This window comes from Macaca mulatta, chromosome 19 (genome assembly GCF_049350105.2).
Source record: "Macaca mulatta isolate MMU2019108-1 chromosome 19, T2T-MMU8v2.0, whole genome shotgun sequence".
NCBI classification, from domain to species: Eukaryota; Metazoa; Chordata; class Mammalia; order Primates; family Cercopithecidae; genus Macaca; species Macaca mulatta.
The window spans coordinates 8,513,171-8,524,241 of NC_133424.1; the positions used below are offsets into that span (position 1 = coordinate 8,513,171).

Here is an 11,071-nt window from a genome sequence, read left to right on the forward strand (position 1 = left end):
GGGCAGTCGGGCCGGATTGCCCTTCCCAGGCTGCAGAGGCTCAAGGAAGTTTCCGGGCAGGACCCACTCCAAGGCCCCAGGCAGCGGAGGGACTGGCCTCTCGAGTCCAGAACTGGCTCTGCGGGGTGAGGCCGGGCGGCGTCTGGCCTAGGGCCCAGCCGCCCCACCTCCCACAGCAGCCAATCCGGGCCCAGGGCCAGGCACTCCTGAGCTGCCCTTCCTCGGGCACCTGGGCAGCAGGAAGGAGGCTCAAACCTTGATGTACAAACGTGGCTGTATTGGGGAGGGGAGGGGGGACGGGTCAGTCTTCCTTCAGGCTGCCGAACACGGCGGCTGGCACGCTCTGCTGCTCCAGCCGAACCTCTGTGGGGAAGGCGGGAGCCAGTCACCCTCCTGGCGGTGGCCTGACCCCGGAGGCCTGCCCTGGCCCTGCCCCCGTCCCCATCCCCGCCAGGCCCTCACCGTTGGGCTCCAGGTCCATCTCGTCCTCGTCCTCGTCCTCGCCCAACTGGATCTCCTCGGGGTTGACCTGCTGTGCCAGCTCCGCCAGCTCCTCCCGGGAGGCGTCACTCCTGGGGACAGGCCAAGCTGCCTCAGTTCCCCACCCTGGGCCCCCTCGGGACCTGTCCCAGTCCTGTCCCATCCCAGGATCCACCCTCACCTCACGAACAGGATCTTGCTCTGGGCACGCGAGGGCTGGTCGCGCTCTGCCTCAGCTGCCAGCTGCTCTGCCCGCTGTTCCAGCAGCTTCATGTCGTCCATGCCGCTCTGCCCGGGGGCCAGGTCAGACACTAGGGGGCGGGAGCAGAGGGTCAGCACCACGGGGGCCCCTACCACACATCAGATGCCACACTGTCCCAGTCCCCCAGGCAATGGCTCAGCCCTCAAGGAGGTTCCCGTCAGGACCTGAGGCTCCAGACCCAGAAAGCCCAGGTCAGGCCGGGCTGAGATGCCCTGGATCAGGGACCCAGCCAGCTGGGGCGGCTCACCGGTGCCCGTGGCACTGCCGGAGACCTTGAGCATCTGCGAGGCCATGAAGTTGACCTGTGTGTTGTACGTGGCCTGCACGCTGCGCCGGATACGCAGCATCTCCTTGATGGTGTCCTCGTTGCCGTGCCGGACCTCGAAGTCCTTCCATGTCTGCCAGAACGCGCCGGTCGTCTGTGTGGGGGGCAGGGCAGGGCAGGGCAGGGGTGGGTGTGTGTGCCCGTGAGGTGGCTGACTCTGCCACACCCCCAACCCTGATGCCCGTCCCTCCCCAGCCCCCAGCCCTACCCGGGGGTCACAGATCTGGGAGCAGAAGCTGTAGATGGCCCGGGCGCGGTCGATCTCCCCGAGCTTGCACTCCATATCTGCAAACCGCAGGCACATCTCACGCGCGTGCTCGTCCGACAGCACCTGGACACCAGGGTTGGGGAGGCCAGGAATGAGGCCAGGGTAGGTCGGGGCTCCCAACACACTATGGCCATCCCTGTGCTTCCAGAAGGCTCCTCCCCAGCCCCTCCCACCTGCCTGGACCCCTTCCATCTGCTCAGGGACCTCCGGCCCCGGCCTGGACTCCCGCAGTGGGTACCTCAATGGCCTTCTGGTAGATGCCGCGTGTGTGCGTGACCCCATAGATCTCGGCCGCCCGCTTGATGTAGATGTTGAACATGTCATACTGCTGGGCGGGCTCCACAGCCCTGGTGGCACGCTCGTACACGGCCATGGCATGCCGAGCCAGGCCCCACTCCTCCTCCAGCTGTGCGTACAGCAGGTACAAGGCTGGGCGGGGCAGAGGGAAGAGGGAAGCACGGTCAGCCAGGGCCAGTCAGAAACCCAGCCCGCCTGCCCTCCCATGCTGTCTGCCCGCCTCACTCTTGGCATATTTTGGGGGACAGCCATCCAGAGCCTGTTCAAACAGGTCCCGCGCCCGCTCCAGCTTGCGGCCCCCATAGCGGGCAATGAATTTGGTCAGGTAGGTGCTCCAGATGTCGGACACGTTGGGCCACTTGAACAGCGAGATGCCGCGCTCGTACGCCTGTTACCAGAGGGACGGTCATACGTAAGAGTCTGTAGGTAGAGACCACCAGGCACCCGGGATGTCCTTGGGTGACGTCTGTAGGGAGCCCGCTGGGGTCTCCCTCGGGGCCCTTCCCTGTCCCTAATGGCAGTTGTTGGGGTCTGTCCTCTGCACTGTCTCCCTCTGCGAGAACCCCAAGAACAGGGGTGCAATGGGACCTGCTAAGCAGTCTGACCCCATAGGTGGTGACGTGATGGGGGATGGGTGAAGGTGGGTGGCTCCCCAGCTCCGCTGATACTGGCTGCCCATCCCCAGGGAGAAGGCCATAACCCCAGGCAGAGGGGCAGGCAGCAGCACATATGTGCATGTACGACCTCCCCATTTGTGTATCTGTATAATGCCCACACGATCCATAGAAACACACACAAACATGACTGCTCCGGCCGCGGGACAGGGCCTTGCCATGGAGACACGCAACCCACCCCATGGACCCCACAAGCCATCTCCTGAGCAGCGGGGCAGGGACAGCCCGCACACACTGGCACCAACACCCTCCCCACAAGTCACAGGTGCACACGGAAGCAGAACTCCGTGCCTGCTGTGGAATGAACTGTGCCCCACCACAACATTCGTATGCTGCAATCTTAACCCCCAGTACCTCAGAAGGTAGATTCGTTTGAAGATGAGATCATTAAGTTAAACTGAGGTCATTAGGGGCCGCCTAATCCATTATGACTGATGTCCTTTTAAGAAGAGGAAATTTCGAAAGTGACACACACAAAGAGAAGGCCACACAAAGACACAGGGAGAAGGTGGCTGCCTATAAGCTAAGGAGAGAGGCCTCGGGAGGAACCAGCCCTGCCCACGCCTCCATCCTGGACTTCCAGCCTCCAGGACAGGGAGAAGCTGAATCTCTGTTGTTTAAATCACCCAGTCTGTATACTGTGTCACACAAACCCCAGCGGACTTGTAAGGTGCCGAGGCTCCCTGGGGGAGGGGACACCACTATCAGGGGCCTCTGGGTCTGCCCCAGCCCCTCACCTTGAAGCTCTCCTCAAAGTACTTGTGCTCCTCCAGGAACATGGCATAGTTGATGACGATCTGGGGTGTCGCGATGCGCAGGTCCAGGATGCGGTCATACACGGCTTTGGTGGACTATGGGGGCGGGGATGGGGACAGGTCAGAGGTGGTTCTGCAGCTGAATCTGGGGCCCCGTCCCTCCCCAGCCACAGGCAGCTCACCTGGAAGGTGCCGAGGCTCTCCTCCAGGTCGGCGAGCATGGACCAGACCTTCAGCGACTTGTACACGCGGTTCTGCACGGGCTCTGAGCCATCAAAGTACTCGGCCCGGTGGGCAGGCAGCGCCGTGGCCTTCTGCAGGGGCAGACAGCGGCCGGGGAGGCGCTCAGGGGCTGTCCTGGGCCCTGGCCGTACAACCTGCAGCCCCCACCCCACAACCTGGGCCTGTTCTCACTCGCAGCAGCCGCAAGGCCTCATCGTAGTTCTCGTGTCGGAGCTCCAACTCCCCGCACTGACACCACACGCTTGCCAGGTCATCCACCTGCTTGAAGTTCACCTTGGTGGCCTTCTCCAGGATGACACGGGCCTGCAAGGGCAGGCAGAGGCCAGGCTGAGACCCTGCCCGCCTGGACAGCCCCCATCACCAAGGGTCAGAAAGGTGACCGTGCTCACAAACGTACAGGCACAAACATATGTGCATACACACAGGCACACACGTGTGCACACACATGCATGCACCCAAACATGCACACACGCACACACGCACACATCCATGCACACACATGTGCGCACACAGGCACACGTACATACATGCACACACACAAGCACACACGTGCATGTGCACATACATGAACACACGCACACACATATACGAGCACACACATGCGTGCACATACATGAACACAGGCACACGCATGCACACACGCATGCACACATGCATGAACACACAGGCACACGCACATACATACACACACATACGAGCACACATGCATGCACACATACATGAACACAAGGCACAAATACATGCACACATACGAGCACACACATGCATACACACATGAACACACAGGCACACGCACATACATGCACATATACGAGCACACACATGCATGCACACATACATGAACACAGGCACACGCACATACATGCACATATACGAGCACACACATGCATGCACACATACATGAACACAGGCACACGCACATACATGCACACATACGAGCACACACATGCACGCACACATACATGAACACAAGGCACACGCACATACATGCACACACATACGAGCACACACATGCTTGCACACATGCATGAACACAGGCACACGCACATACATGCACACACACGAGCACACACATGCATGCACACATACATGAACACAGGCACACGCACATACATGCACACATACGAGCACACACATGCATGCACACATGCATGAACACACAGGCACACACACATACATGCACACACATACGAGCACACGCATGCACACATGCATGAACACAGGCACACGCACATGCACACACGAGCACACACATGCATGCACACATACATGAACACACAGGCACACGCAGCAGGGTGCTCACATCGTCCAGCTGCCCGTTGTCCTCATAAAACTTGGCAAACGCCACCCACAGAGTGTGGGGCTTGCCTGTGGCCTTGAAGGGGTCCACCGTCTGCACAGCTTCTGTGTAGGTGTTGATGATCTGGAGACAGGAGAGAGGAGGTCATATGGGACTCAGGACCCTGCAGATGAGTGTCGGGGCAGAGCTGTGGCTCTGAGGGGTGGGGCCTGGAGGGTGCTGTGGCACCTGCCAAGGGTCGGGACCAAGAGAGCTGTGGCCCCCCAAGGGGCGGGGTCAGGAGAGCTGTGGCCCTAATGGGCGGGGCTGGGAGAGAGCTGTGGCGCTCCAAGGGGCGGGGCCCAGAGGGAGTTGTGGCCCTCCAAGGGGTGGGGCCAGGAGGGAGCTGTGGCTCTGAGGGGCGGGGCCATAGCAGGACGAGAATCCCAAGAACACGGGTGGAATGGGACCTACTAAGCACAGTCAGGCCCCAGGAGGTGACATTATGGGTGAAGGTGGGTGGGTCCCCAGTTCTGCAGGAAACGGGCCCTCAGGGGCAGGACCGGGGCAGGCTTCACGCACCTCCCGGGGGCGGCCCTGGTGCAGGGCGACGCGCTTGTGCCACTCGTGCACGTGGTGTGGGTTTTGGCGCAGCAAGACGCTGTTGAGCAGCAGGGGACGTCGGCTGATGAGCTGCTCGAAGCGGGCCAGGCGCAGCTCCAGGTCCACATCGTCTGGGAGCCGCAAGGGGAGTTCGTGAGGGGTCGAGACCCAGGATGCAGGGCCCCGAACGCCGCCGCCTCTGCTCCCTGCCCTCACTCCGCTCCAGCCCCCAGCCAAGTGCTCTGGGCCCTAGACACTCAGCTTGGGTGTGCACCTGAGTCCCACCCCCAACCCCAGGTACTGAGGATACCCCTCCTACCCCCACTGTTCCCCTCGCCCTCCTGCCGTGCCAGGCTCTGGTCCAGGCCTGAGATATGTCACCATTCCTGGCTCCTCCGAGACCCCCACAACCCCTGCATTCACCCAGCCTCCTTCCCTGCTGGCCCCCAGCTGAGCCTCCTGGGGCTGCCCCACCTAAGTTGTGCCGCGCCCCTACCCGCTGAGGTCCACTCAGCTCTCTCCCCACCAGCCAGGGCCCCCAGAGGCTCACCCTCCTCCTCGCGCCCCAGCTCTGAGGCGGTCTCCATCTTTGCGGCGATCATGCTCTCCTCAAACTGGGCATAGCTGTCAAACACCTGTGTGAAGTCCCGCACGGTCATCACCGTCCGGATGGCCTCCTCGTACACATCCCGAGCCTGTGGGGACCCAGGGAAGGGGAGGTGAGAGGAAAGCGACGCAGGGGACAGGCAGCAGCACTCTTAGCACCAGCCCCAATCTGGAACCCCTGGGGCCTCCCGGGGGCCCATCCAGCACCTCTGGGCGGTGATCCCAGGACAGAGTGTCAGTAGAGGCTTCTCGCCCCCACCCTGCCCTGCACTGCCAGGGTGATCTTGGGAGCTTCAGGACCCCCTTAGTAAACCGGGCGACTGCTCTTTGTGCACAGTGACCTCAGGCTCAACTGAGACACGTGTGTGAAGCACTTGGCACCCAATAGGTGGCCAAAACCCCCCCAGCACCTATGGGTCCACCCTGCAGGGACCCTTGCCTCAGCTCATTCTCCGAGGGCTCAGACTTGGCTCCAAAGTACCCCTCTGGCTTGCCTGACCCTCTTCCCCAGCCTGCCTGTCCCCCGCCTGGTTCACCCACCCCAGCTCAGGCCCACTCTCCACCCAGCCCTGACGGGTCTCACCCTGCTGCCTCCAACAGCCTTGGCCTACATGTGCCCCTGGAAGGGGCGCTGGGAAGCACATACCATCCACACCCCACTGGCAGCTCCCCTAGTCAGCAGCACGGCCAGCCCATTTGGCTTTCAAGGCTCCCAACCCATCTTCCCCGGCTTCCTGTGCCTCCCTGCTCTCGGCTCCAGCCCCCTCTGCGCCCACCTGCCCCCAGACCGTCCCCTGAGCTTGCCACTCCACCACCTACCAAGAGCCATAGTCAGCTAACCCCTGAGGGAGTGGCCCTCACACCACGTACCTCCTCAGTGCTGTGCCTGTGTCACCGTGCTGATTGGTGACAGGCATTAACTGTCACCCTGATTGTACAAATGAGGACACCCAGCCTTAGTGGGGCCAAGGCCACACAGCCAGAGGGTGAACCCTGAACGCAAGTGTGGCTGACTCCAAGGCTGGTGGGCTTGCAGGCAGGAGTGTCTCCCTCCCGTCACCAGTACGGCAATCGTGTGCAGGGACACGCATGTCTGTCACAAATGGCACTTTTTTTTTTTTTTTTTTGAGATGGAATCTCGCTCTGCCACCCAGGCTGGAGTGCAGTGGCGTGATCTCGGCTCACTGCAACCTCCACCTCCCAAGTTCAAGCGATTCTCCTGCCTCAGCCTCCCGAGTAGCTGGGATTATAGGTGCCCGCCACCATATCTGACCAATTTTTGTATTTTTAGTAGAGATGGGGTTATGCCATGTTGGCCAGGCTGGTCTTGAAGCACTGACCTCAAGGGATTCTACTGCCTCGGCCTCCCCAAGCGCTGGGATGACAGGCGTGAGCCACCGTGCCCAGCCATAAATGGCATATGTTTTCTGCCTGTGTATGTGTCAACATGTATCCCCAAGTGTCGGAGGGAGACCCCACTCCGAACCCAGAGCCCCGTGTGCCAGTGTGCACCTTCTCGAAGTGGCCGCTGCGGATGTAGTAGTCGGCGAGCGAACACCAGAGCTTGCCCAGCTGGTCGGTGAAGCGGGTGAGGCCCCCACGGATGATGGCGTCCACATTGAGGGACTGTACCTTGTCCGGGTTCTGGGAGATGAGGTCGCACAGCTCGTGCCACAGCTGCAGGGCATGGGGCAGCGGGGGGAGAGTCTCAGGCTCAGTCATGGAGGGGGGTGGCCCTCCCACCCACTCGGCTCCCAGCAGGCCCACCTGGTAGTTGGACTTGCCGGCCTTAGACACGAAACGCTCGTCGTTCACCACAGTGGCCAGGCGCTGTGCGGCCTCATCCAGCCGGTCACTTGACTTGAGGTACTCAATGTACTCCTCTGCACTCTCGGGACTCAGCTGGGGACCGACCCACCCCTCAGGCAGTCAGTGGGGCGGCAGGGCTATGCCCACCTCCCGATTCAGTGGCTTTGGGGTGCCCCCCACCCATTTACAACTGTCTTGGGCAAAAGCAAGCCCTGTCAAACCAGCCTCAGCCCCACTGGTCCAGCCCGGTTCCTACTGGTCTAGCCTTGGCCCCACTGGGTTAGGCTCAACCCTCCATGGGTCCTGCCTGGGCTCCACTGGTCCAGCCTCAGTCCTGACTAGACCAGCTGCGGACCTTTTGGGTTAGCCTTGACCTGCAACGGCACAGCCTTGACTGCAGTGGTCCAGTCTCAGCCCCAAAGGTCCAGCCTTGATCCTTTTGGGTTAGAATTGACCCCTAACCCACAACGGATCCAGCCTTGGCTCCACTGGTCCAGCCTCAGTCCTGACTGGTCTAGCCTTGGCCCTTTTGGGTCAGCCTTGATCCCATGGGTCCAGCTTTGACTATAGTGTCCAGCCTGGGCCCCATGGGTCCAGCCTCAGTCCTGACTGGTCCAGCTTAGAATCCAAATGTCACAGAACAGATACTGTAAGTTTGAGCAAACCATGCCCCACTCCCGCCCAGCTGATGCTTCCACTCTCCACCCTGCCTGCTTCTCCCCACCTCCTATTCCTGGCCCTCATCATGGCTGTGGTTTTACTCTAGTTCATGCCATCAGCTCACATACATCCGTCTTCCTAGTTAGACTAAAAGCTCCATGCAGGTAGGGAGTGTCTTAGCCACACTGTCCTCAGCACCCATCTCTATGCCTAATGTGAAACTGGCGTGAGCAAACTATTTGGAAAATAAAGACATGAATCACGGACAAGACATATGCATCTCCTGGTGCCTCTTCCCACATCCAGTCTGCTGGGTGACATCCTATACGGAGCTAGTGTCACAGTGAGGCAGTTTCTGGAAACTAACCTGGGGAACCAGCGTACCTGCTGGGCTCACCTTGAGGAAGCGCCGATAGCCTCGCACAGCTGTCTCGGGCAGTGGGTGTGAGCGCAGGAAGCGCAGATACAGGGGCCAAATTCGAGAGTGCTGCGTGATGGGCAGTGCCCGGAGGGCACGGTCGAAGGTGCGGCGGGTGTGTGTGACGCGCCCCTGGTCCATGAGGAACTGGCAGTAATCTAGCCACAGACGGGGCATCTGGGGGTGTGGGGAGAGGCAGCTGGGGCTAAGCCACGGACTCCATGGCCTACCCACAGACACTTGATGTCCTGTGGCTGAGTCACACCTGGGGCCTCCACATAAATGCAGCAGGACCCAGAAACCCCCAGCTCCAGGACTGAGTCCAGCCCAACTTCCCATGCACAGAAGCAACAGGAATCCAGGCCCCCATCCCTAACATGCTGAGCCCAGCCCCTGTCCCTGCCCCACCCACCACCATGGACTGAGCGCCCCCTCCCGATTTATCCCCTCGCCTAGCCCCAGACCTTGTGCATGAACACAAAGGCCCTCTCATGGCAGTTGTTGACATCTTCGTAGGCGGGGTCGGTCACACAGCGATGCTTCACCTGTGCCCGACGTGCCTTCAGGTATCGGTACCAGAGTTTGTAGCTGGGGAACAGGAGGGGACAGATGCTGATCGGTCAGCTTTATGGACCCCCCCCCAGAACCATCTGCCCTGCCCCTGTTGGCAAATGTGGGTGTGGGAGGGGTGACATGTCTCAGCAATGACAGGGACAGACTGGGACATCAGAGGAGGTGTGCTGACCCATCAAGGGATGTACAGGTCAGTGATGGGACACAAAGCAATCACCTGGGACCTACTTGGCAGTTTTGTTATAACTGGACCGGGGGGGCAGGGGCTGGTGGGCAGGGCAGCTGGAGCCATTCCCACCTGCAAGGTAGCAGCTTGAGTGCCCGCTCATATAGCTGATTGAGCCTGGGCTTCGGGGCACCCTGTTTGAACTCGATGTAGCGAAGCCAGCATTTGACAGAGAACTGGTTCCGCATGATTTCCTCCTCATAGGGGAGGTCCTCTTCCTCCTGCCAGGGCCAGGGAATGGGGAGAAGAGAGGTCTACCCTCAGAGCCTGCGTGCGGCACCACCCCACTACTGGGGCTCAGGTCCAAACTCTGGACTTTTACCCAGATCCCACCACCCACCAAGGAAGTCAGGTCACCAGATGCCCAGGCACCAAACCAGGCACCAAACCAGATGCCCAGACACCAAGACACTGGCCCAGACCTTTACCCCTCAGAATTCAACTACCCAAAATTGAACCCAAATCATCAGACTTCTCAGTTATTAGGGCTCTGGGCCAGGCATGAGTCCACATCACCACTCGCTTTCTGCCCCAAATGGTCAGACTCCTTAGCTACCAAGGCCCTGGCCCAGATGCCAGGCCTCTGTCCTGGACACCAGACCCCACTTCTTCAAAACATGCCTCTTCCCAGACACCAGGCCTTTGGCCCCTCAGACTCCCACTGTCACCAACTGACCCATCTCCACTCCAGGCCCAGACGACCAGATCTTCACCCCAGCCACCAGGGCTCTCAGGTCCAGATTTCAAGCCACTGGCCCCACCCCCAGGATCCCACTAGCCAGCATCTAGCTCAACTCTGCCCCAGAAGTTAAAAGCTAGGACTTTATCTCATAAGAGCAGTTATACACCAGAAGCCAAGCCTTTAACTCTGCACACCAAGAATCTGGTGAAGATGTCACGCCTCTACTCCAGACAATAAGCATTTCATTGGCCATTGCCTGACAAGCTCCACAACACCAGGGTTCTTCTAGCCTGGCCACCACCCCCAGAAACTGTCATGCCGCAGTCCAGACCTAGAGACCGCTATCTAGAAAACCAAGCCTTCATTCCAGAAACCGGAGCCCTGGCCTCGTAATCACGCCTTTACTTCAGACACCGGTCTTCACTTCTCAACGTTCAATTATGCGGTCTCCTTCCTCTCCCATTCCCTGCAAGCCCCCATTTCCGCCCCTGGCTCGGGAGGCTAGACGCTTTCCTTCGACAGTAGTTTTCTACTCATACCCTAAGACACAACACCGTATTTTTTACTCCTGGCCAGTTAGGTGTGGACATCACAATCCGGTCTCTGGCCCGTTAGGGTCCCCAATCCTTGGCCTGGCAATTTTGGCCTAAATCCCCTTGGCGACCCGGCCCCGATCCCCTGCGGCGTCCAGGTCCCAATGCCCCAATGCAGGCCACCCCTGGCTCCTCTGTGGACTCACGAAGACAAGGTCCGGCCGCTCGGGCCGCGAGAGTCGCGCCATCACCACCATTTTCCTGGATGCCCAGGTACAGGCGAGAGTCGCGCGCTTATGACATCTACCACTGACGGCCCGCCCCTCCGGGCCAGGCCCGTTTTCTATTGGTTAAATCCTTTTTGACGGACAGGCTCAC

The 11,071-nt window shown here is 60.2% G+C and overlaps 1 protein-coding gene across 5 annotated transcripts; it reads right to left on the reverse strand.

Annotated features, from left to right (window-relative positions):
• Nucleotides 1-256: 256 nt before the first annotated feature.
• Nucleotides 257-10,968, reverse strand: XAB2 (XPA binding protein 2). 5 transcript variants are annotated; one of them, XR_013409660.1, is made up of 19 exons: nt 10,900-10,968; nt 9,551-9,699; nt 9,144-9,267; nt 8,659-8,856; nt 7,560-7,694; nt 7,305-7,469; nt 5,737-5,881; nt 5,166-5,317; nt 4,608-4,727; nt 3,476-3,607; nt 3,244-3,375; nt 3,044-3,157; nt 1,858-2,020; nt 1,574-1,764; nt 1,276-1,398; nt 968-1,161; nt 662-830; nt 463-572; nt 257-363 (listed from the first exon to the last, which is right to left on the reverse strand). XR_013409660.1 is itself a non-coding variant. In XM_015122688.3 (19 exons), exons 1-19 carry the CDS (start codon nt 10,948-10,950, stop codon nt 302-304), a joined length of 2,568 nt encoding a protein of 855 aa, XP_014978174.2. In that variant the 5' UTR covers nt 10,951-10,968; the 3' UTR covers nt 257-301. The 5 variants fall into 5 exon arrangements, 2 of the variants coding, with proteins under 2 accessions (XP_014978174.2, XP_077835874.1); XR_013409661.1 differs by having other exon boundaries at nt 662-883; XR_013409659.1 differs by having other exon boundaries at nt 941-1,161.
• Between the last annotated feature and the right edge of the window lie 103 nt (nt 10,969-11,071).

Excerpts from the sequence above, each read along its gene's own strand:
- XAB2 (XM_077979748.1), bottom strand. The coding sequence starts at position 10,950 with ATGGTGGTGATGGCGCGACTCTCGCGGCCCGAGCGGCCGGACCTTGTC. Across the intron at positions 7,695-8,658 it reads GCTATCGGCGCTTCCTCAAG|CTGAGTCCCGAGAGTGCAGA; the intron begins GTGAGCCCAGCA and ends GTCGGTCCCCAG. Across the intron at positions 5,882-7,304 it reads GCAGCGGCCACTTCGAGAAG|GCTCGGGATGTGTACGAGGA; the intron begins GTGCACACTGGC and ends GGGTCCCCACAG.